General features: G+C 42.5%; 1 protein-coding gene across 4 annotated transcripts in view; it reads right to left on the reverse strand.

The window, feature by feature from the left end:
• Positions 1 to 8782: 8782 nt before the first annotated feature.
• CRLF1 (cytokine receptor like factor 1) overlaps positions 8783 to 27119 on the reverse strand; it is a 106979-nt gene continuing 88642 nt past the window's right edge. For 2 of the 4 annotated variants that reach the window (XM_083158261.1, XM_083158262.1), the window contains exon 8: positions 8785 to 9195. In XM_083158261.1, the coding sequence (XP_083014387.1) occupies positions 9107 to 9195 (89 nt within the window). In that variant the 3' untranslated portion in view covers positions 8785 to 9106. Of the gene's footprint in view, positions 9233 to 27119 lie in introns of all 4 variants that reach the window. The other 2 variants (XM_083158264.1, XM_083158263.1) reach the window with 2 other exon arrangements.

A 27119-nucleotide genomic window follows, 5' to 3' on the forward strand; every position in this document is an offset into this window, starting at 1 on the left:
GTCACTCTGAAACAGTGACCCTCAGGTTCTTGGTCACCTCCCTAACAAGGGCCCATTTCTCCTGTTGCTCAGTTTAGTTGGCCCACCAGCTCTAGGAAGAGTCCTGGTGTTCCAAAATTCTTACATTTGTGGATGAGGGAGGCCACTGTGCTTATTGGGACCTTCAAAGCAGCAGATATTTTTCTGTACCCTTCTCCAGATTTGTGCCTCGAGACAATCCTGTCTCTGAGGTCTACAGACAATTCCTTTTACTTCATGCTTGGTTTGTGTTCTGACATGCACTATGAAGGGTGGGACCTTATAAAGACAGGTGTGCAAAATCATGCCCAATCAACTGAATTTACTACAGGTGGACGTCAATTAGGCTGTAGGAACAACTCAAGCATGATCAGTGGAAACAGGATGTACCTGAGCTTAATTTTGAGCATCATGGCAAAGGATGTAATTACTTCTGTACATGTGATTTCTTAGCTTATTTATTTTTAAGAAATAAAATCTCCCAAAACTTTTTTTTTACTTAGACATAATGGGGTATTGTGTGTAGAATTTTGGAATAGAGCTGTAACATAACAAAATGTGGACAAAGTTAAGCGCTGTTATTTCTTTCCACATGCATTGTAGGTAGTAGGTGGCACATCTAATAGGCACTAAAGTGCGTAAAAAGTAACAGATTGACAGTAGAGTCTCTCTTACACTAGGGTGACCTCTCAGAGGGGAGAAGTCACCCGCAATACCCCTTTAAGCAACCCAGGACCTTCCCTGCTGAGAAGGATTGCATGTGATATATCATATGTGGTTCTTTAGCATATGATATAACACATGCTATCCCAGCCAAGCCTGCCTGGTGATTGCATCTGCAGCTGGTGCAACTCACAGGCTCCAGTGCGATGTGCACAGGACTGCACATTGCATCGGACCTGCTTTCAATCACATGCAATTTGACCGCTTTTCATATTATTGATCGCCACAATCACCTGAAAGTGCCCAAATCACATGTAAAGTGCCTAATGTATGGCCACCTTAAGTTATATGGCATAATTAACCTTAGTGCACTTTCCCTGTATACACAGTGAGAAACTAAAAGAAAATATTACCAATATAAAACTACACATAACAACTGCCTGTCTTCCTCAGCTACATTCATTAGTACTGTATAGACAATATGCTCTGGTATGTAGTGACCACTGCTTTCTAGTATATTATTTTGTTGATCTTTTAACAGTCATCAGGGGGTCACACTTTCTAGACATTTGGTTATGTTTTGCATATATTATAAGTATTTTAGTTTTAAAGGAATCTGGTTGCTCTATAATGTGGCTCCTTGCTGGTTAATCGTAGACCCAATTTAGGGTAACGGTGGTGTGGGGTGCGGTGCTCCTGGACTGGATGGGCTGGGTGGCTTTAGTGCGGCATGCCCTTACATTCTATTAACACTTTTCCCTCACTAACACTATCTCTATCCTATTTTAATTACATTCATTTATCTCTCTCTTTTTATATAGCTTCGGCTTCCTATCACTTATTATTAACACTTAGTATATCACTGGCATGCCGCACTGGGCTTCCCAGCTTATGATGGTTTTTTGGGGTGCCGCACCCTGCACCTAGATATAGCGCTAGGGACCCCCAATATACAGAGAAGACTTGACGCGGCTTGGGGGCATAGCATACACCTGCGCAGGTATATGTAACCAATATCTCTGAATTCTATTTATCATGTAGTGTTCTAGATTGGTTACTAGCATTGCTCAGTGTGCTGAGGGAAAAAATGTCTTGTTTTACTTACCCAGTATTTAACCCCTCCCTCATGCACCTGGGAAATGCTACTGAACTAATTGAGCATCTACCACTATCTGTATGTATGTTGTTAGAGGCAGAAGGGAGCCCATATTAGGAGGAGATGTGGGTCCTGATATGCCACATGGAGTAGTCTGGGGTTTCTCCAAGGTAGGTAGCTCTTAGTTTGGATATATCAAGTAAGGAGCCATTATCATGTGGCTCCTTGCTGGTTAATCGTAGACCCAATTTAGGGTAACGGTGGTGTGGGGTGCGGTGCTCCTGGACTGGTTGAGCTGGGTGGCTTTAGTGCGGCATGCCCTTACATTCTATTAACACTTTTCCCTCACTAACACTATCTCTATCCTATTTTAATTACATTCATTTATCTCTCTCTTTTTATATAGCTTCGGCTTCCTATCACTAATTATTAACACTTAGTATATCACTGGCATGCCGCACTGGGCTTCCCAGTTTATGATGGTTTTTTAAGGTGCCGCACCCTGCACCTAGATATAGCGCTAGGGACCCCCAATATACAGAGAAGCCTTGACGCGGCTTGGGGGCATAGCATACACCTGTGCAGGTATATGTAACCAATATCTCTGAATTCTGTTATCATGTAGTGTTCTAGATTGGTTACTAGCATTGCTCAGTGTGCTGAGGAAAAAAATTTCTTGTTTTACTTACCCAGTATTTAACCCCTCCCTCATGCACCTGGGAAATGCTACTGAACTAATTGAGCATCTACCACTATCTGTATGTATGTTGTTAGAGGCAGAAGGGAGCCCATATTAGGAAGAGATGTGGGTCCTAATATGCCACATGGAGTAGTCTGGGGTTGCTCCAAGGTAGGTAGCTCTTAGTTTGGATATATCAAGTTAGGAGCCATTATCATGTGGCTCCTTGCTGGTTAATCGTAGACCCAATTTAGGGTAACGGTGGTGTGGGGTGCGGTGCTCCTGGACTGGATGGGCTGGGTGGCTTTAGTGCGGCATGCCCTTACATTCTATTAACACTTTTCCCTCACTAACACTATCTCTATCCTATTTTAATTACATTCATTTATCTCTCTCTTTTTATATAGCTTCGGCTTCCTATCACTAATTATTAACACTTAGTATATCACTGGCATGCCGCACTGGGCTTCCCAGCTTATGATGGTTTTTTGGGGTGCCGCACCCTGCACCTAGATATAGCGCTAGGGACCCCCAATATACAGAGAAGCCTTGACGCGGCTTGGGGGCATAGCATACACCTGCGCAGGTATATGTAACCAATATCTCTGAATTCTGTTATCATGTAGTGTTCTAGATTGGTTACTAGCATTGCTCAGTGTGCTGAGGGAAAAAATTTCTTGTTTTACTTACCCAGTATTTAACCCCTCCCTCATGCACCTGGGAAATGCTACTGAACTAATTGAGCATCTACCACTATCTGTATGTATGCTGTTAGAGGCAGAAGGGAGCCCATATTAGGAAGAGATGTGGGTCCTGATATGCCACATGGAGTAGTCTGGGGTTGCTCCAAGGTAGGTAGCTCTTAGTTTGGATATATCAAGTAAGGAGCCATTATCATGTGGCTCCTTGCTGGTTAATCGTAGACCCAATTTAGGGTAACGGTGGTGTGGGGTGCGGTGCTCCTGGACTGGATGGGCTGGGTGGCTTTAGTGCGGCATGCCCTTACATTCTATTAACACTTTTCCCTCACTAACACTATCTCTATCCTATTTTAATTACATTCATTTATCTCTCTCTTTTTATATAGCTTCGGCTTCCTATCACTAATTATTAACACTTAGTATATCACTGGCATGCAGCACTGGGCTTCCCAGCTTATGATGGTTTTTTGGGGTGCCGCACCCTGCACCTAGATATAGCGCTAGGGACCCCCAATATACAGAGAAGCCTTGACGCGGCTTGGGGGCATAGCATACACCTGCGCAGGTATATGTAACCAATATCTCTGAATTCTGTTATCATGTAGTGTTCTAGATTGGTTACTAGCATTGCTCAGTGTGCTGAGGGAAAAAAATTCTGTTTTACTTACCCAGTATTTAACCCCTCCCTCATGCACCTGGGAAATGCTACTGAACTAATTGAGCATCTACCACTATCTGTATGTATGTTGTTAGAGGCAGAAGGGAGCCCATATTAGGAGGAGATGTGGGTCCTGATATGCCACATGGAGTAGTCTGGGGTTGCTCCAAGGTAGGTAGCTCTTAGTTTGGATATATCAAGTTAGGAGCCATTATCATGTGGCTCCTTGCTGGTTAATCGTAGACCCAATTTAGGGTAACGGTGGTGTGGGGTGCGGTGCTCCTGGACTGGATGGGCTGGGTGGCTTTAGTGTGGCATGCCCTTACATTCTATTAACACTTTTCCCTCACTAACACTATCTCTATCCTATTTTAATTACATTCATTTATCTCTCTCTTTTTATATAGCTTCGGCTTCCTATCACTTATTATTAACACTTAGTATATCACTGGCATGCCGCACTGGGCTTCCCAGCTTATGATGGTTTTTTGGGGTGCCGCACCCTGCACCTAGATATAGCGCTAGGGACCCCCAATATACAGAGAAGCCTTGACGCGGCTTGGGGGCATAGCATACACCTGCGCAGGTATATGTAGCCAATATCTCTGAATTCTGTTATCATGTAGTGTTCTAGATTGGTTACTAGCATTGCTCAGTGTGCTGAGGGAAAAAAATGTCTTGTTTTACTTAACCAGTATTTAACCCCTCCCTCATGCACCTGGGAAATGCTACTGAACTAATTGAGCATCTACCACTATCTGTATGTATGTTGTTAGAGGCAGAAGGGAGCCCATATTAGGAGGAGATGTGGGTCTTGATATGCCACATGGAGTAGTCTGGGGTTTCTCCAAGGTAGGTAGCTCTTAGTTTGGATATATCAAGTAAGGAGCCATTATCATGTGGCTCCTTGCTGGTTAATCAAAGACCCAATTTAGGGTAACGGTGGTGTGGGGTGCGGTGCTCCTGGACTGGATGGGCTGGGTGGCTTTAGTGCGGCATGCCCTTACATTCTATTAACACTTTTCCCTCACTAACACTATCTCTATCCTATTTTAATTACATTCATTTATCTCTCTCTTTTTATATAGCTTCGGCTTCCTATCACTAATTATTAACACTTAGTATATCACTGGCATGCCGCACTGGGCTTCCCAGCTTATGATGGTTTTTTGGGGTGCCGCACCCTGCACCTAGATATAGCGCTAGGGACCCCCAATATACAGAGAAGTCTTGACGCGGCTTGGGGGCATAGCATACACCTGCGCAGGTATATGTAACCAATATCTCTGAATTCTGTTATCATGTAGTGTTCTAGATTGGTTACTAGCATTGCTCAGTGTGCTGAGGGAAAAAATTTATTGTTTTACTTACCCAGTATTTAACCCCTCCCTCATGCACCTGGGAAATGCTACTGAACTAATTGAGCATCTACCACTATCTGTATGTATGTTGTTAGAGGCAGAAGGGAGCCCATATTAGGAGGAGATGTGGGTCCTGATATGCCACATGGAGTAGTCTGGGGTTGCTCCAAGGTAGGTAGCTCTTAGTTTGGATATATCAAGTAAGGAGCCATTATCATGTGGCTCCTTGCTGGTTAATCGTAGACCCAATTTAGGGTAACGGTGGTGTGGGGTGCGGTGCTCCTGGACTGGATGGGCTGGGTGGCTTTAGTGCGGCATGCCCTTACATTCTATTAACACTTTTCCCTCACTAACACTATCTCTATCCTATTATAATTACATTCATTTATCTCTCTCTTTTTATATAGCTTCGGCTTCCTATCACTAATTATTAACACTTAGTATATCACTGGCATGCCGCACTGGGCTTCCCAGCTTATGATGGTTTTTTGGGGTGCCGCACCCTGCACCTAGATATAGCGCTAGGGACCCCCAATATACAGAGAAGCCTTGACGCGGCTTGGGGGCATAGCATACACCTGCGCAGGTATATGTAACCAATATCTCTGAATTCTGTTATCATGTAGTGTTCTAGATTGGTTACTAGCATTGCTCAGTGTGCTGAGGGAAAAAATTTCTTGTTTTACTTACCCAGTATTTAACCCCTCCCTCATGCACCTGGGAAATGCTACTGAACTAATTGAGCATCTACCACTATCTGTATGTATGTTGTTAGAGGCAGAAGGGAGCCCATATTAGGAAGAGATGTGGGTCCTGATATGCCACATGGAGTAGTCTGGGGTTGCTCCAAGGTAGGTAGCTCTTAGTTTGGATATATCAAGTTAGGAGCCATTATCATGTGGCTCCTTGCTGGTTAATCGTAGACCCAATTTAGGGTAACGGTGGTGTGGGGTGCGGTGCTCCTGGACTGGATGGGCTGGGTGGCTTTAGTGCGGCATGCCCTTACATTCTATTAACACTTTTCCCTCACTAACACTATCTCTATCCTATTTTAATTACATTCATTTATCTCTCTCTTTTTATATAGCTTCGGCTTCCTATCACTAATTATTAACAATTAGTATATCACTGGCATGCCGCACTGGGCTTCCCAGCTTATGATGGTTTTTTGGGGTGCCGCACCCTGCACCTAGGTATAGCGCTAGGGACCCCCAATATACAGAGAAGCCTTGACGCGGCTTGGGGGCATAGCATACACCTGCGCAGGTATATGTAACCAATATCTCTGAATTCTATTATCATGTAGTGTTCTAGATTGGTTACTAGCATTGCTCAGTGTGCTGAGGGAAAAAATGTCTTGTTTTACTTACCCAGTATTTAACCCCTCCCTCATGCACCTGGGAAATGCTACTGAACTAATTGAGCATCTACCACTATCTGTATGTATGTTGTTAGAGGCAGAAGGGAGCCCATATTAGGAGGAGATGTGGGTCCTGATATGCCACATGGAGTAGTCTGGGGTTGCTCCAAGGTAGGTAGCTCTTAGTTTGGATATATCAAGTAAGGAGCCATTATCATGTGGCTCCTTGCTGGTTAATCGTAGACCCAATTTAGGGTAACGGTGGTGTGGGGTGCGGTGCTCCTGGACTGGATGGGCTGGGTGGCTTTAGTGCGGCATGCCCTTACATTCTATTAACACTTTTCCCTCACTAACACTATCTCTATCCTATTTTAATTACATTCATTTATCTCTCTCTTTTTATATAGCTTCGGCTTCCTATAACTAATTATTAACACTTAGTATATCACTGGCATGCCGCACTGGGCTTCCCAGCTTATGATGGTTTTTTGGGGTGCCGCACCCTGCACCTAGATATAGCGCTAGGGACCCCCAATATACAGAGAAACCTTGACGCGGCTTGGGGGCATAGCATACACCTGCGCAGGTATATGTAGCCAATATCTCTGAATTCTGTTATCATGTAGTGTTCTAGATTGGTTACTAGCATTGCTCAGTGTGCTGAGGGAAAAAATGTCTTGTTTTACTTACCCAGTATTTAACCCCTCCCTCATGCACCTGGGAAATGCTACTGAACTAATTGAGCATCTACCACTATCTGTATGTATGTTGTTAGAGGCAGAAGGGAGCCCATATTAGGAGGAGATGTGGGTCTTGATATGCCACATGGAGTAGTCTGGGGTTTCTCCAAGGTAGGTAGCTCTTAGTTTGGATATATCAAGTAAGGAGCCATTATCATGTGGCTCCTTGCTGGTTAATCAAAGACCCAATTTAGGGTAACGGTGGTGTGGGGTGCGGTGCTCCTGGACTGGATGGGCTGGGTGGCTTTAGTGCGGCATGCCCTTACATTCTATTAACACTTTTCCCTCACTAACACTATCTCTATCCTATTTTAATTACATTCATTTATCTCTCTCTTTTTATATAGCTTCGGCTTCCTATCACTAATTATTAACACTTAGTATATCACTGGCATGCCGCACTGGGCTTCCCAGCTTATGATGTTTTTTTGGGGTGCCGCACCCTGCACCTAGATATAGCGCTAGGGACCCCCAATATACAGAGAAACCTTGACGCGGCTTGGGGGCATAGCATACACCTGCGCAGGTATATGTAACCAATATCTCTGAATTCTATTATCATGTAGTGTTCTAGATTGGTTACTAGCATTGCTCAGTGTGCTGAGGGAAAAAATGTCTTGTTTTACTTACCCAGTATTTAACCCCTCCCTCATGCACCTGGGAAATGCTACTGAACTAATTGAGCATCTACCACTATCTGTATGTATGCTCTATAATTATACCCTGATGTCATTTATGCGTTGTACATGGCAAATATAAATAATTATAAATAGTTATTTACGCTTATCCCCTTATATTCGAGTTAATGAAAAAGGGAATGTATTTACCTTTAAATAGATGCCCAATGCAAGCATAGCTGCAAGGGACCTGGTGACTCCCTCTTGCCATGCATTTCACGCTGCATGGCATACTGGGTCTAGATGCGTGAAGACACATTTGTAAAAATACAAGCATACCTCCAAACTGTCCCTATTTTTTGCAGAACTGCCTGTTTTTGGAGGGTACCATGTCCCACCCGGGGCTGGCAGTGTCCGGCACTGGGGGGGGGGGGGGGCAGCGGGGAATAGATACTGTGTCTATTCACTGCAGAGAGGGGATGGGGGCATGGCCAGAAGCTCTCACAGCGCTGGTGTTTTGTCTCCATTTTCTGGTTAATCATGGCTAATCATATAGGAATCTGTCATCCAGGCTTAGCTAACAGCATAGCTAGCAGTTTAGTGGGCGCTGCTTGAGCTGTATCAGTTGTGTTGCTGCTGCTACTAGCTAATCAATTCAAAAAGTAGTATCCCATGGCTAGCAGGAAGAGGTGGCTGGTGTAATAGGACATGTTATTACACAGCAGCTGGCAACCAATCCAAGCATAACCGTGCAGCACGGCACTCCAATAGCAGCTGATGTATTTTAATGTTCGAATGCAATTTCAGTGCTTATTGATCAAACTGTCAAATGCAAAACATATAACTTAGTCATATTTCTACACAATAATCATTTTTAGAGAAAATATTATTTTAATTCATAAAAAAATCATAATAATCTAGCTGATATCAAGAACAACAAAACATGACATTAACACATCCAAAAAGATTACTTCTGTGAGCATTACAAACATAGTCAATATACACACTTAAATAAGAGAAAAAAATAGACTTCCAAATGAAAGCATTGAAAACATATAGTTCTGAAAAACAAAAGTCTTTTTGGTCACCTTCAAACCATGGTTTCTGGAGTGGAATGTGACGTACATTGAAATGAAAACATGTAACTTCATCTCTGGTGGAGTCTCTTTCTTTGGAACAACAAATCTCGCCTTCCGCATCTCACAGGTTGAGCTTAAAAGTCTTCATCAGGGCGATGCTCAAGTTTCCCTGCAGCTTTGCGTAAAGTCCTCAGCTCCGCTTCCTTTGCGTCCTCCTGCCCGGCTAAAATAAGATGCTATAACTTATCACCTGGTAGAACCTGAAAGCATAGAAAACATCTTCAAGGTACTTTTTCAATTTAAACACAGCACCTCATACTGGTGTTATGGTGGAGGTCATTTATTGACAGCAGTCATCTGCTGAATCTAAATGGTCAGTTCTGTTATGTTGTAAGATATCAGGGTAAGCTGTAACTTGCTAAAGAGATGCTTCCTGTTTCTAAAATATTGTTTTAGCATTCACCACAGTTTTAGCATTCCCTTATAGCAAAACTGCGGCAAGGCATGCTGGGACTTATAGTTTCTCAACAGCTGGAGAGCCACCGGTTGGCCAGTCCTTTTTTAAGGTGTACTAACCCATAGATTATGTGCAAAAGAACAGAACACTACTGTCACTTTCAGCAAATGGAGAGTCTTCCTACTGACATGGACTTTTCATTGCAGCTCCTAAGTTTTTGAGGAAAAATCCATCCTCTGGGGCATAGGGTATGGGCTTTAGATTCAACTGCGAATTTAATCAGTCAGCTCCTTCTATTGGTGCAAATGTGGTATGTTAACCCTGTACCTAATTTAATTTCCCCCCATACAGTGTTAATTATTGAAGTGTAATGGAGAACTAAAGGTGGATCCAATGTGCATGTACTGTTCCCAATGTAACAGTGGAGGGTTTCTTCTTCTTTCTTCAAGCTTTTACTTGAGATAGGTGAAACAAAATCCCTGTTAAACTGGCACAAGCTTTGTGCTAAGGGGGCTAGCTGTAAAGCCGCCGATGAGCCAATTACCCCTGATAAGTGATCTTGGGTAATTAGATATCCCCCATAGACTTTAAATGCACTCATAATGCATCGGTAACAATGTAGGCAGGTAGTAAATACTTGGATACTGTTGGCTGGATTTAAATGAGTTTTACACCATACTTTATATTGAAACTGCAAGCATTAACAGAACTAGAAAAAAGTTGGTCATGTCCTATAGTTGCAAAACCATTACTCTAGCAGATAATAGATAGGATCGGACTGGTTGCTATGGGCAACATCCCATCTTCAATAGAACTTCCATCTTATTCTATTTACCCCTAAAAACCGAAGTAGCAGAGCTATACAACATATTGACAACAGAGAACATCCTCACAAAATTAAAGTAATTTTTTCTTCCCTATCAATCCAAGTAGTAGCATTTCATTATATGACAATTTAGCAGGTCTGATTTGATTCATTAAAAAAACAATGCTACACAAAACATAAAAGACTGTTACTATTATCCCAGAGATCTATTTCCTGCCAAATCTTGATTTCTGTATGTGATTCTCATAGAGATGCCTAAATAAGCCAATGTGGGCCAGCTGTGACTTCCATTCCTGGCACTTGTTTTTTATACTCCTCCAATAGTTTCTCCCTATTGCCCTATAAATACAACTGTGACTTTGTATCTCCACCTGATTCCTGCTCTAAAAGCTTCATGGTATCTAAATTACAGCGAAAATGGAGTAACATTACTTTTAATTGTGGGACAAGCCAAAAGGCGTCACTTGTCCTATGAGTCTTTTGAAACAGATGGAATATTCCAATGTGTGACCACATCTCCCTCCTTGGGATTTGTCCGTGAATGCATTCCACTGTTTTTAAAGAGAAATTAGAGCTAAATGCATATTGATCTCATATAGGACACAGTTGTAACATTTACACGCTAAATACATTTGTAAAATCTTTCATACTGTATGTCTCAGGATTGAATTGGGATTGAATCGCTCGGCGCCATGTACACATTCAATTTAGACTATAAAGTACAGATCTGTACTATATAGTCTTGCTTGCACAGTCTATTTTTCTATTCGATGTCAATGCCACGGGGGGGCGTGCATCGGGATTGAATCGGGACTGAATGCGTTCAATTTAGATTTCGCTTATACTGTATAAGCAAAATAGAATAGAAAAATAGAGATGAAGATTCGGTACTTATGTAATATCTGGGCTCCCGTTTTTCTTATGAGACCGTGTCCGCTCGCTACGCTTCAGGCACGGTGGCTCGCTGCGCTCGCCACACTATATAAAATCAACTCCATACGTAGTTGGATAGTAGGGGTATGAAAAAATGGGGTGCATTTAACATGGGAGCCCAGATGATACATAAGTACCAAAGATTCTAAACTTGTAGCAAAGAATAACAGGAGCTGATGATTGCACATTGGTAGCAATTAGAGATGTGCAGGCTCTGATTTACTCTGATTTCAAAGCAGGATCTTATTGGCTATCAACTGTCAACAACTGTCGAGTGATTTGGGATAGCCAATAAGCTCCTGCTTTGAAATCAGAGTAAATCAGTAAATCAGAGCCTGCACATCTCTAGTAGCAATCAGTCATAGGCAGGTATTCAATGCTCTGGCGAGCGCAAGGTAGCGAATCCTGTTTTGGATTCGCTGTGCGCTCGCCAGCAAATATCGCTGATCTTGAATTCGTGTGGCTTCCCCAGCCCACACTATTCAATGCGTCAGGGGCTCGCTGCCCCTGACTTCGAATACAGGCGAATGGTAGTGGGGAATGGTAGTGGCGATTCCCCCCCCCCCACCCCCCCCACCCCCAGCGCGCACAGCCCGCAGCAGCAGTCCTCCAGCTCCGGCAGCCCCAGCGCTGACATCACCGTGCTGTGGCTGCCGGAGCTAAAGGCCTGCTGCTGCTGCGTCCCTGTGGGGGCTCCCGGTATGAGTGAGGGGGGCAGGCGGCAGGCGGACGAATCCCTGAGGCGAATCCCCCTTTCCTCCCCCCCCCCGCACAGCCTGCAGCAGCAGTCCTCCGGCAGCCCCAGCGCTGACATCAAGAGGTCTGCTACTGCTGGAGCCGCATATCTCTCCCCCCTCCCGTCCCCTCTCCTCCCTCCCCTCACCTCACCCCCAGCAGAAGGGCAGGGTGCTGCTGGGTGCTGCTGGGTGCTGCTGGGGTCGGAGCCGCTGCACTCACTGGTCCCGATCGTGCCTATGTAATGATCGGGACCAGTGTGCAGTGAATATATGAATATTAATGAGCGGCTCCGGCTCCCGGCCCCCTGCTGGCGAATGTGTAAAAAAATATATATATATTGTTTAAAAAAATAAAAATAAATTGAAAATATATTCATGTGCTGCAAGTATATGAATAAAAATAGCATGCCCTTTCATAGAAAAAATATTCTGATTTTTTAACACCAAAAAAATAAATAAAAACGCTTTAATTTAAAAGAACACATTACAGTTCACCTAAAAAAGATGACGAATGCTAAACGGAGACTCATGGCGAATTTCAATGGAGAATGCAGCACTCGAATTGAGCATTGAATACACTGTCGGCGAATTCCACTGAAAACCCCATTGAAAATCACAGGCGAATTGTGGAGAATCATTTTCGGCGAATCGGCAGACATTCGTGGTTCATTTATGGCGAATTGCCTCCATAGAATATGGCGAATTGTTTTTTCTAACAGAAAATTCGCCATTCAACCAGGGAATTGCCAGATTCACTGAAAAAAACGGCGAATCTGAGGCATTGAATACTGGCCTTAGAGCTGAGGATTGTACTGTTCATTGGTTGGAGCAGCTGGGAGGATTACACAAGTTTGTGAATTCATATGTTATTAATCATAGGTTGATAAGATTAAGAACCTATTAGAACGAGCTATACTTTAGTTTGTTAACTTATGTTGAAAAATCAAAAGATGCGCATCTACAGATTTTTTTACAGTGTCACGTATGGGACATTTCATGGAATGGACCATGAATATTATTTTTTATATAAGTTTTATTATAAATATAGTATTGCTTATATGTGATTGCTTTACTCAGTTGCAGGACTACTGCTGAGAGGTGCGGCCTACAAAAACTATACATCCTGCAACAACATGTTATGCAATTTCCTGTGATCTACTAAAAACAGGACATCACAGTGAATTTACAGGAGCACACACGTGTGTGGAAGAGCTGAGTTTTGAGTGGCAGGAGGATGATCTTCAGCACTGAGGCCCTTATTCTGATCGGTGCGGCCGGATCCGATTATGCGGCCAGGACCGTGCGTGCGAAACCCCGCCTTCCATACGGTTCGCCAACTCTGTCCGTACGCGGTAAGAAGCTGGCCGAACGGACCGCACGTGTATTTTTCACGGAATACGCCTCCTCCATCTAAGGGAACCTCCCCCATCATTCGATGGTCGCAGACCATCGAATGCAGGACCGAGTGCTCCACCAGCTCCCGCAACCTCAGACCACACGGACATTTTTCCGTGCAAAAGCAGGGATCTGGGCGGGCAGCTGACATCCGGCGATGTCATATGTCCGCCCCCTACACGTGCCTCACGGCTGCATTACCATACGTACACCCAGCGTTTGCATGGGAACGCCCATGAAACGCGGGGCGTATGCATATGGTAATGAGCCCAAATAGCCCTTCACGCCCCTTTCCACCCCCTGTTCGGAGTGTTTACATATCATGCGGGATTTGGCCGTACGCCCCGCTCGCACATGTGCAGAGACGCCTCTGCACATGCCCAGACACAAAACATTGGCGGGCCGAACGCACGCGGATATATCCGCACCGACCAGAATAAGGGCCTGAGCTACAATTCTCGATAAAAAATGTTTATATGGGGCCAGTGCTGTATTGTTCCACCCTAAAAAAAAACTCAGGCAGAGAATAATTATAATATAGATGTTATATAGTTTGCTATTATTATTTAATTAAACCTATTTAATTGATTCACTTTTTTTTCCCTTTGGTACCTGTATATTATATGGATGCCACCTTAAAAATACTTCTGTTTTTTTTCTAACTGAGACTATTCCCGCCCTTTCTCGGCTGCAATCTCGCTTACTACAAGTAAGGCAAGGCAGGAACCCACATATGCGCAATACAGATCCAAACATCAAAACATACAACCATGTGAACTGCAGGTGGGGCAGATGTAACATGTGCAGAGAGAGTTACATTTGGGTGGGGTGTGTTGAAACTGAAATCTAAATAGCAGTGTAAAAATAATGCAGCCAGTATTTACCCTGCACAGAAACAAAATAACCCACACAAATCTAACTCTCTCTGCACATGTTACATCTGCCCCACCTGCAGTTCACATGGTTTTGCCCATTTGGAGAACAAGTTTGTACTGTGATCAGATCTGAATAAGGACCTAAGCATCGTAGCCACCTCCTAGTCAACATCTAGGCACTCCCAATACATTCCAGTGTAGAGTCAGTGCTGCTAAAACAGTGTGCAAATATTGGGCAAAGTCACTGTATGACTTTTTAATCATTTAGGGGCTAATTCATGTTTGTAAGGAATTGCACAGCCACAAGGAAACGGCTGTGCAATTCCATGCCATTGAAATTCTAATGCAGCATCAGGCATCTATATGCAATAGATGCCTGCTGTTTGCACTAGCCAAGTGCTATGTCTGAGGATGCAGCCTAAAATCACCATCACAACCATTGATCCCAATTTCCAATGGCTTTAGATACTGGCAAGTGTTTACTCATGCTGGATGTGGGTTATAGACACCTGATTCCCATCACGCCTTCAAAACTGCGACAACACATTCTCGCTTTGATGAACGGTTCAGAACGGGGATGGATACTGTGCCATATCAGACATGCTGCGCCATGTCAGACATACTGTAGGAGCGGCATTGAAATAGCCGTTCTGTACATGTCTTGCATCTGACACAATTGGCACAGTACGCATCAATCAAAATTTAACTTTAGCCTAGATATGACACTGGACTGGACACAAACTATGTCATCCACAATAACACTTACAGACAACAACTTGATTTGTCCGTTCTTATGAAACCTAATGATAATAAACAGGAAATATTATTTACTTATATGTAGAGACAGGATTATATGCATTTGCATATTTGCATATGCATTTGCATATTTTGCCCATTCTCACTGGTTATTGCATATTTTACCTAAAATCTAGTGATGTGCATATTTTAGGCCCTTTCCCCTTTCCACCCACGAGTCACAGCACTGCTTTGCCCTGCTGCTGCTGGCCAGGTAGTGGTAGAGTGTGCAGGCTGGGGCAATATGTGCGCGGTGTGGGGAACCTTGGATGTACGCTATGTCTGACACTGCTTTAGGCTGCAAATCCATGTTGATAAAAGTCAGTCGGGTGGATGCCATTATGAAGCTCCTGAACCTTTGCCTGCCCCTGGCCTGGGACTTTACATCAAGAGACAGACTTCTGCAGCAGAGGAGGCAGGCAGAAGGGTTGTGACATCACGCGGCGTGGAGGAATTGCCATGTCACAGTGAGTATGCGGCGCAAGGAGGAAGCCTTCCACTGTGCCGCCCTTACACGCTATGCTGACATTTGATCCATCGGCGCTGGAGATGAGGGTCCGTGTAGTTGATGCCAGAAGAGCCTAGGAGGCTGCAGTCTGCTGTAGACGCCAGGAAGAAAAAAAATCCTGTGTACAGCACTAAACATCTGCAGGTGCTGTGGGCCTATTTTTGAAGTTTATTTGCAACTAATTGTATGCTGATTTTTAAATAAATAAGTTAAAAATTACTTTTTTATTATTTAATGTAGCATATTTTAACACTTTTCATGCATATTTTAAGTATTTTTCATGCATATTTGCATGCATATTTCAAGCTTTTTATGTTGCATATAATCCTGTCTCTACTTATATGTTTTACACTTTTTCTGCAATTATTCTCATTAAGACAGTATATATTTTGCATCCAGTGTTTGAATGACTACTGTGCTGAAACAGAGGTTGATATTATCCAGCACACAATAAGTCCTGCTTCATTATTTTCCTTTGTTCCCAGACTCGTACTTTCTTCTCAGCCATCTGTGTCTTACAGTACTTCCCACTGGTGTCATCTTTTCCCCATGTCCCTCTCTCTCCTACCACTCAATACATTTAGCAGTAAGTTTCCGGGTGGTGTTAAATAAGTGTGACATTGTAGGTAAATTAGCCAAGTGAAATGAAACATGCCATTAATCACAGGAAATAATTGTCCTTGGAGTCCTCTGAAAAGTATCAAGTATTCTTAAATAATGTACTAATGTTCTGAGAGTTTAACGCTGGAAAAAGCAGAATACAGAAAACACTTGATGCTGTTATACAGGTTTTACTTACTTAATTACAACTTAGTTCTGGGACTACTTTATTTCAATTGTAACTGTCATCTGCAACTATACTTTTCAGAAATGCTTATTTGAAAAATATAGGTTCACTGAACTCTGTTACAACATTTAATATGACATCACGAGAGACATATAAACACGTTAGAGATTGAGCAGGGAAAGGCTTGTAAAATAGTGTATACATTTTTTAGTTCAGCAAAGTACATAAAAAGGTGCATTAAACAGTGAAGGAAGTGGAACAGGAGAAAATATTTATTCCATGGAGGGGAATGTTATAACTTCTGCTTAAAAGTAATAGATGGGTAAAACATCTAACTGGTTCTCATTGCACATCTTGGGCCGAATTCAGCATGGATCGTTGGTCGAGAAAAAGCAGTTGCTGTGATCAAATAATTGCTGGGTTGGAGAAGAGAGAAAAAGTACTCTCTGTTTGTTGGGGGCACTCTTTTAAGTTGCCAGAAAGAAAAATATTATTTACAATAAAATGTAACTTTTATTAAATTATGTTTAAAATATCAACGTGGACATTCAGACAAACAACACATAAAATGGATTAATCAAAAATCGTTTGCGATTATTATAGAATAAATATGCAAATATATTGGTCAATCCCTCTCTGTCGACCCTAGGGATATATGTATTTAGTATAGCTATGCATACATGGGTCTCAGAAGGGATGAAGAACTGGTGTTCAAGACTACAGATAGGGAACCAATGTAATCATGTTTTATTGCCTGGATAGGGGTTCCTGATTCCATCTGTTAAGGTAAAAAATGTGAGCTAACGAAATATCTTCTTATTTTACCTATACCAGGAAAGAGTTGTCCTTACCTGGTGCAGTCCGGACACATTTAAATCGCTGTGTGCAATAAATGCTGTATGCATCGGTTAATATACCAAAATAAGCCCTGATTGGGATGGATTTTAGTCTGAGTCCATCCTCATTGGTCTGAAACTGCCAATCATCAATTGCGCATATGGTATGGAAAATAAACGGGAGGGTAATGGAAAAAGTAGGGAGTGGATATGCCATGGCTAGGAAATGAGATGCAGCGGTAACCGCAGGGAGTGTATGATATTAAATTGTAGACACTTATAGCGGTAAAGAACACAGCTGCTGCTGACTATCTCGACTGTCCTGGTCCCCTGAGAGTCAGTGAGCATTCTGCGTTGTCCTATCTGTATGGAAAGAGTGTCAGAAAATAAATAGCTGGAGCATCTGCTGTCTCCTATGGTGGGTCAGATACCCAAACAGACGTCAATTTGATGTCTATTTGGGGGGTGCAGGGTTAATACTGTCTATACACCAGGAGATACCCAAATAGACGTCAATTTGATGTCTATTTGGGGGGTGCAGGGTTAATACTGTCTAAACACCAGGGTAGGGATACGGTGCTGGAAATAGTATAGAGACATCTTACTATTTGCTGGTTGGTGTGCTCAGGCACCTGGAGGGCGGCAGTTCGACCCTCACCCCTAGCATGTGCATATAGCTGGCGGCATCGGCGTCCCTGAAGTGCTGGAGCGGGCAGGTGCTGGAGCGGGCAGGGGTGTCTGTGCCGCGGGGGTACCTGCTGCGCTGTCTCTGTGTATAAAGCTGCTGCTGGCGGCGGCGGGGTCCCTGCAGTGAATAGAGAATAACTAGCGCTATGCGGCGGCGCTTCTGGGTTTGAAAACACTTGCCTCACGCTGATTGGCTGAGATTCAGCCTATCAGCGTGCGGCAAGTGTTTTCAAAATCAGAAGCGCTTCCCGCGCCGTCGCATAGCGCTAGTTATTCTCTATTCACTGCAGGGACCCCGCCGCCGCCACCAGCAGCAGCTTTATACACAGTGACAGCGCCGTAGGTACCCCCGCGGCATGGACACCCCTGCCCGCTCCAGCACTGCAGGGACGCCGACACCGCCAGTTTTATAATACAGGTACCACCCCCCGGGCACCGGGGCACCCCCACCCTGACTCGCCTGGGGCGCTCCGGTGCTTTGCACCGGCCCTGGGTGTGCTGCCCAAATAGTTGCTGCCCAGAAACAAAGAATAAAAGCCTATTACAGAAATTATGAATGCATCCCAAAGTGTGATGCATACGAGATCCATTCACAAAGACCAGTCAAAGGCTTCCATAAACCTGCTAAAGCAACAGGCTGGAAGTGGTCGTCACTGATGTCAAAGACTCACTGGCAAAAATACCTTGGCACCTGCGCTTTGACAAACACACCAACAAAATGCCAGGTTTCCTATGCCTTAAACTCTGGCATCCTGTCAAACGAAATGCAATTGCATTGAAGTAGAATAATTTGCTAATTGCACATGCGCAATATGGGGCTGATTCTATTTGACTCAGTAAGCTGCGAGGATCACAGCTTACTGAGTACCAGAGAACCCGCCTCGTCTCGCTGCCCTGATGAAAATAGCCCCTCCCCCCAGCATGTACCGGATACACAAGAAGTATGGACCAGATACCATACCACCTCCTTCCTGCATTTGTGATTGCCAAAAACAGCGATCTCGGCACAGCCCTTTTCGTCACCAATCCCTAACCCCCGGGCCTCCCCATGAACACCTCTGTCTGTCAATCAGACAGACCGTGGAGTACCTACATATGTGGCAATCCCCACGGAGGCTTGGGGGAGTGGAGCCAGTGGGGTCTGTGGTGGGTGCCGCTGGCTGAACTGACAGATGAACTAGCCAGCAGTGAGCGCTGAGCTGGTCCTGCCCTGTACATATCTAATGAGTTGGAACCCAGTGCAGTGCATATTAAATGAGCGGGTCCCCGCCCAGTGCATATGTAATGAGTGGGCCCCGTTCTTAAATTCCTCGGAATTTAAGAACAACCTCACAAAGGACGTAATATACATATTTGTTTAGGATTTGAATTTGTCAATGTATAAGTGTGTATTCCCAATTAGGCGCGCTGGTGCCACTGTTTATTGATCTTGTATTCCATTGTTATGATAGTGGGTGATTATCACAGGCTTTCAGTTGCACCTGTTTTGAAGCGCAGAAACACGCTACTATTTTTCTGAGCAATCTCTAATAGCCTCACAAGAAACTCCAGAGGCACCAGAATTGTGGGGCCCTAGGGCAGCTCCCCAGTAAGCCCATGCATTAAGATGGTACTGGCGTCAGTGTGATAGAGTGCAGGCTGCAGGTTGAGGGTGTGCGCCAGTGTGATAGAGTGCAGGGTGAGGGAACGGATCTGTGTGATAGAACGCAGACCACAGGGTGAGGGAGCACATCTGTGTGATAGAGCACAGGCCGTACATTGAGGGAGTGCGTCAGTGTAATATAGCGCAGGCCGTAGTGTGAGGGAGTGCATCAATGTGAAAGAGTACAGGCTGCAGGTTGAAGGATCGCTTTAGTGTGATAGAGGCCTCAGACAGGGGAAACTATGAGGAGGGAATATCCCGCCCCTCTTGACAAACCACACCCTGAACAGACTCCGCCTCCATTAAGGCTGCTCGCAGAAATTTCCAGGGGTGGTTTGTATCCCAATCCTCACCTGATGGCAGAGCATTCTTATGGAGAAAACACAAACAAAATGTGCTCTGTTTGGAAGCAGTAAAGAAGAAGCAGACAGAATAACTATATTTTACCTTATTAGGTGATGCTTTGACAGCTATAAAACTAGAACTTGCTATATCGTCACAATATAAATGGAGGTACACAATTACATGCATTCCTCTGTTTCCAAATGTGTCTACTAAAGAGAAATTTAAAACTGGGGGAGGGCAGTTATTCCTTCACATTCCTCACCAAACCATGTTTTCTTACCGACTTCGTGGGATGGCACCTTTAACCACTGAATAGGACATTATATAAATAAGAATTATTGTGTAACTGCTTAACATCCCAGTAACTCAACTCTTTACAGTCTTATAAAAGCACGTATATTATGGGGTATTCATCTCTGAGAAAGCCTCATGGGTTTATAGGCAGCAATTAGGGCATGGTATGTATCAGAAATCTGAAAGCAAAATATACAAGACATTTTTAAAAGGTGAAATAGCTCTCCCACAACCATAAACGGCACTTCTCACCAGCAATAACCGAGTGAATTTGGCATAACATCAGGTTCCCACAGCAACAAACATAGGTACATGCGTTGGCTTTGTAAATATGACATTTTATTTCACATAATAAAAATATATGGAGTTTTAGGTTTTATTCAGAGTGAGCATGTCCCAAAACAGTCACCAAAGCATTGCATTCCAAAACTCTATCCCATTAAGCTAAGCTGGTTTAAAAATAAGCAATAAAGAATTACAATTACGATGACTATGTGAAACCCTGACTGGTTGTCTACTAGCAACACAAAATTACTTCTGACTGAATGCGGGTATTGTACTCTCAGATCTGAGTATGTCATTTTTGTATTTACTATTGTAGAACATATTTAAGTGAGGCAAGGATGAATAGACTGGATAAAGTGATATAAAATGGGCAGATTTCATTACCCTTGGTGTTTATAGTGCGGATAAAGAATCTATTCAAGCCTACTTCTATTCTATTATTATTCATTTTCCCCACAAGGTAAATCTGCAGTTAATCATCAATAACCTATGGGTTACCCCGGGATTCATGAAGTTCTAGAAGGTGCAGATAATGCAGATATTTCCTCACTGTTCCAAGGCTATAGGGAACAATACTCGTTAAGTGCACCCATTGTGGTTTGATGTGTGGTATCAGCACTCGGTTGGATAGCTCAGGGCTGCGCAATTAGCTGCAGGAAAATCTAATTAATTTGGTCCCTATACAGGGCCTGATTAAAGCAGGGGCAAAAGGGGTCAGTACCCCTGGACCCCCTCTAGCTAGGGACCACCTGTGGTTGGCATGATTTAAAAAAATAAAGGTTTTGTGCATGGAGGGGGGTAGTGCTGCAGCTTCACCTACTATCTACCAATGTGACAATGATTAATTGTGCTGAGCATCGGGAGCCAAGGCACACTGACTGCACAAGTGTGCAGTGCATTACTGGGAGTTGAATTAGTCCCATGACACTTTGCACAAGAGGGCAGAGGCTGAGAGGTTTGTACTGAGCTCTGATTGGTGGAGTTCATTACATGCTTCTCAGGCCCATGGAGGACAGCAGCAGCCTAGTCATGGGAGGGTTTTTAATCAGAGGCAGACTGTAAGGTCTCGTACAGTACATTATTGTTTTGTCCTGACGACGGGGGAAACCCCGAAACGTAGACTACCAGGCAATAAAATTGTCCTACGTTCACCTGCTTCTTCAGTCCCTGAGTGCCCTTCTTCTACTAACTCTGTCTACACGGGCTGTGAGGCCCCTTGAATGGCACCAGGGCAAGTTACCTCCCTGGACTCATCCTAATTCCTGGGTGCCGGATCCTTCTTTGGATATATATATATATATATATATATATATCACCACCCAATAGTGTTATAAGGCGCCCTCAATTATGGGGTTATTCCTGTCTTCCCTTTAACCAATTTGTACACAATAGAAGTTTTCATTTATACATAAAACATTTATTGATACAAGCAGAAAAAATAAATAAAACAAACTTTTCGCAGTTATTCTTGTATTTTTTAAAAAGTTATCCTTTATTTGTGGATGTTATCTAGTGCCGGACGCGTTTCATCTCCTCAAGAAACTTCATCAGGGGTATGCCAATAATTTTGTAATAATCTAAAAAGTGCAATACCATAACAAGGAAAGATGTTATTACATATTTACATTTCACAATTCACCATAATAATTTATATAATAAAAGTAGATAAGAAAATAGTATAATTAAATGGATGATTACGGATCAGATGGACAGAAACATTTTGTTTATGGGAATGGTTGATTCTGAAAACTATTATTTTATTTTCTTACTTGTATAGACAAGAATATTCATAAACAAAAAGAAAAAAGAAATTCCTAAAAAATTATCTTTCCTGATCCCCTTTCCGTCTGTCCATCTGATCCGTAATCATCCATTCAATTATACTATTTTCTTATCTACTTTTATTATATTATTTATTATGGTGAATTGTGAAATGTAAATATGTAATAATGTCTTTCCTTGTTATGGTATTGTACTTTTTAGATTATTACTAAATTATTGGCATACCCCTGATGAAGTCTCTTGAGGAGACGAAACGCGTTGGGCACTAGATCCATCCACAAATAAAGGATAACTTTTTAACAAAGACAAGAATAAATGCTAAAAGGTGTTTTATTTATTGTTTATGCTTGTATCAATAAATGTTAATTTATTTATATAACAAATGGTTAAATGGAAGACAGGAATAACCCTTTTGTAAAGCAATTGAGGGCGCCTTATAACACTATTGGGTGGTGATTGTGTTTGGAGTGGTCTTAGTAGTAGAAGACCTAGTGTTACTGGCGACCAAAAAAAGTTTATACTTAGCGCAATTCTAGAGATTTTGTTTGGTATATATATATATATATATATATATATATATATATATATATATATATATATATATATATACAGTGTATATATCCCCCCTGCAGTTACCCATTGACCAATTTTATATTGCCTTTACTCTGTGTCTTGACAGTGTAATATTCTCTATGCAGTTTGTGGCCAGTTATGACAAGTGCAAGGGGCTCCCTGTCTAAAGTGCCCCGGGCCCCCCGAAGGCTTAATATGGCACTGTCCCTAGATGTCACATTTTGTGTCACGTTATGAACTGTAACCAACTATATTTATATATTTATACTTGGTTTCTTATGCAGCACAGCAAATTATCTTGCACTTTACAATAGGGGACAGTGATACAACACACTGGGTATTTAAAGACTGTCAAAAGATATGAGGACTCGCAAGCTTACAAGCTATAGGTAAATACATTAGTACACAAGGTTAGATATTCTTTATTGCATAAAGTCTATCAGAATGCAAATATTCCTTGTGTGCTGTATGATATGGTGACCCAGTAGTTTGCCAGGGGTCATGGAAATGTAAAAAAGAATATGTGTGGCTTGTACAGGGTATTGCAGAGCCCCATACCCTGAAAAAGTAGCAGCTGATTGAACAGGCATGGTTGGACAGATTTGATAAGACAGTTGGATGAACTGTATAAAGCCTTCTAGGCTTGGGCAGTACGGATGGTGTTATGGTTAGCATTATTGCCTCACAGCACTGAGGTCATGGGTTCGATTCGCACCATGGCCCTAACTGTTCAGAGTTTGTATATTCTCCACATGTTTCCTCCCACAATCCAAAAATTTACTGGTAGGTTCATTGACCTCCAACCAAATTAACCATAGAATATCTGTGTGTGTGTGTACAGGTGGTAGGGAATATAGATTGGGGTCACAGACTGATGTGAATGTTCAAATATTCTCTGTAAAGCACTACGGAATATGTGTGCACTATATATAACTGGTAATGGTCATAATAATAATAATAACAATTAAGAAGTACAAAATTGTATAAAAATGATATAAAATAAAAAAAAGATAAAAGCTGTACGTTTGTGATGGGCAACTTTTTCATTTGTAAATTTATACTATTATGCAATAATTACAGTATTTATCTAAGAAATGTAAATGTCTTGGGTGGTGATAGATAAATGGTGCATAAATTGGGTGATGGTTATGTATGGGTATTGAGCCAAGATTCTCAAAGAATAGGGATAAGGGTAAATGCTTACGGGATGAGGGACACAAATGTGTTAGCTTACCCAAGGCTGTGACAGCAGTTATTGTTAATGAACTGTGAGATGAGTTGCACAGTATATATTTATTGAAGAGAAAATGTGAAAAAAATGGCAAGTAAAATAAATACTAGATGTGAGATTTAATAGGATGAGAGATTAAGAAAGTGAGAGATTTGGTGAGAAATCTCCAGTTTTTTTAAAGCGGCAATCCCTTACACTGCAAAACCAGTTTGATTTTGATGTGCAAATGATTGCGCTTTAAAAAAAACTGGAGATTTCTTACCAAATCTCTCACTTTCTGAATCTCTCATCCTATGAAATCTCATCCTAGATGTCTGAGCGAGATGTGGTTAATATTTCTGATATATAAGATATATTGTGATTTTGCTTTTATTATTAGTGTCATTAGTGACTTTACTGTATGTGTCATGGCTATTATACTGTACTTTGGGCCTTATTTTGCGTTCACTTGAGGGAGCGATGTTTTCGTACTGCACATGTGCATAAGCTGGGTGCGAGCGAGCCTACCAGTGGTTCGTACAGTACCTACCTGTGTGTGCTGGGGGCGTGGGGCAGCGGCGACTGACTCTCATGGGAACACCCAGCATTTCTTGGGTGTTCCCATGAAACCGCTGGGCGTTCCCATGGAGATTTGGCAGTGATGCGGCTGCCGTGGTCGACACCAGATGTCAGTTGCCCGCCCTCCTCCCGTACAGGGAACACACAAAGCTAAGACACTAGAGAATGTCTTAGTTTTGCATGCACCATTGAATGATTTGGCCCCCACACCCAAGGCTGCAAATGGATGTTTATGCCAAACATCCATTCACAGCCGTGCAGGGAACTTGGCGAGCGAGGGGGGTGGACGGCTGTGTGAGTGGCGGGTGGCAGTTAATCCACATGCAATGCTGCAAAATTCCCAGCGTTGCGTGTGGACCAAAATAAGGTCTTTTATGTATATGTATTACTGTTTTTTGCCATTGTCAGGTTTTTCTAAACATGCGCACAGTCTGCAGTGTGCATGTGTGAGCCATCCATACAAGTACGGCCAGCGTAGTCTCGCAGGGTGATTGACACCCTGTGGCCATTTGGGAGTAGTAATGCAGCATTTTCTGGGAGTGTTGGGAGGGAGGGCCGCTTCTCCCCACGACCTTTGCAGCGCTGAGTGAGTTTAGACTTACTAGATGCTGCGAACAGAGGGGAAAACCATTAGATGGTGAGTGATTTCAAATGGATTTCCCCTCATGTGCACAGCTGCGAGCGCATTAGCAGCCGTGCACATGGGTTGGATTTCTCTCATGCAGGGTGGCAGAGAACTTGCAACCCAGTCAGCAGGTCTGACTTGGGCCCTTAGTTCTCTTCTGTCAGTAGTGACAGAGGTCTGTACCATATTATTAGCACCCAAATTTGGCACTTCTGTGCCCCCTATACAGGGAGGCATTCAAGAGCTTGGCTCCGATAGGGCGATGGCAATACCCTACAGTAGCCTGTGGGCTTCTTATTTTCATTTATTTTGTCTCGATCTCTGGCAGCTCCCAGTGAATCATACATTAGCTGATGGACGCATATAGGTATTGGCTGCGGGGGAACCAAACATGGAGGAAGAGCGACAGTGTTACAATTCCTGCTCTTTGCCAGGATGGGCTTTTATTGGAATAACTGGATACATTTCCATGAACATTTTCACTTTGCAATTCAGTGCCAATTATACTTATCACATCTGTATTAAAAATTCAGATTGTAATAAATATGTGCCTTGAACCCATTCTTCAGTAATTTCCTAGCATAATGCCAAATAACAAAACTTGCCACAAACTACTGCAACCACTTATACTGTACATATGCTTTCATTTTTTAATTGCTTAAGGGGTTATTCATAATTGCGCATTGATTTGCCTAAAAAAACTTTGTATATGAATTAAACAATACATATTGTAGGTACAGTTGACTGACACATATAACATTTATGCTTTTGTTTTAATGAACCAGAAATGTATTTACAAAAAATACCTGTGTGAGACTATAAAAAGAATTACTTTAATGCCTAAAAGTGCTAATTTTCTGCAGCTGTCTACACTATTATATTATATTTTAATGCAAATTGACTTTATTTTGAAGTACATTTGAAATCTATGACATCACAAATGGTGCACACAGATTACCAGCTGGGACACATACAGTAGGGTGATAGAGAACCTTGACCTCTCTGACATATTTCCAAGTACTGGCCAATAAAAAAAAAACCTCTTTCTTCTATTTTTGGAATTGAAACACAAATTGTCCTGACACCATGGATGTTTAAGATCACATTCACCCAAGCTCCAAATTCAACCGGATGCAGCTAGAGGACAACCACTCCACACGCACTCATCTGTACTACATACCATAGCAGTGTATAGGGCCGTCTGACAGCTTCTGCACACCGCGTGCTTTCTGTATTTATGTAGTTGCTGGCTAAGCAATGCAATCAGAAACACTGGTGTAATATAGTGTTGGGCCAAAGGCTGAGTATTTCTTCTGTTGTGCAGACATACAGTATATATCCTAATAAGCTTCTAACTCATTAACACACCTTGCTGGGTTTTTTTAACTAGCATCATCAGTATTATATAAGTAAATCTTTACACATAGTCATCAACATTTGCCGTCTTGTCAAAACCATGTTTATGACTGAAAGGGGAGAAATTTGAACTTTTGGAAAGATTTAGAGTTGTGAGGTGGGTGTATGCCAGCTCAACTTTAAATAGTCCTCTCTAATAAAGAATCTCAGCATGTGAAAAGTAAGAACTCGGTTTCATGATACAGTATATTGGGATCCCTGCAGCACTGCAGACATCCATATAGGTAAATGTAGTTCGTAAAGCTATGATGTTACATTGTACCCCATAAATAACCCTCAATCTAATCATTTGAAGCCAATTAGCTACTCCAAGTATCAAATTTCTCAGCTTTGGATAAAACGTTTTGCCGCTTGTGGGCTATAGAAATTATTTCCCATGAAGCATCACTGAAAAATTTCTGTCATCAAATGCCCACATAAAATATGAACAAATAATGAAATTCAAGTGTAAACAGAGCAGCACAAACAGAAACAAAAGGAAAAAGACAGAACTTTACTTCATTTACCACCAATACTCCCACTAGTTATTTAAAGTGTGAATTGCCACTGGGAAGAAACTC

This window comes from Crinia signifera, chromosome 1 (genome assembly GCF_055691185.1).
Source record: "Crinia signifera chromosome 1, ASM5569118v1, whole genome shotgun sequence".
In the NCBI taxonomy this organism is placed as follows: domain Eukaryota; kingdom Metazoa; phylum Chordata; class Amphibia; order Anura; family Myobatrachidae; genus Crinia; species Crinia signifera.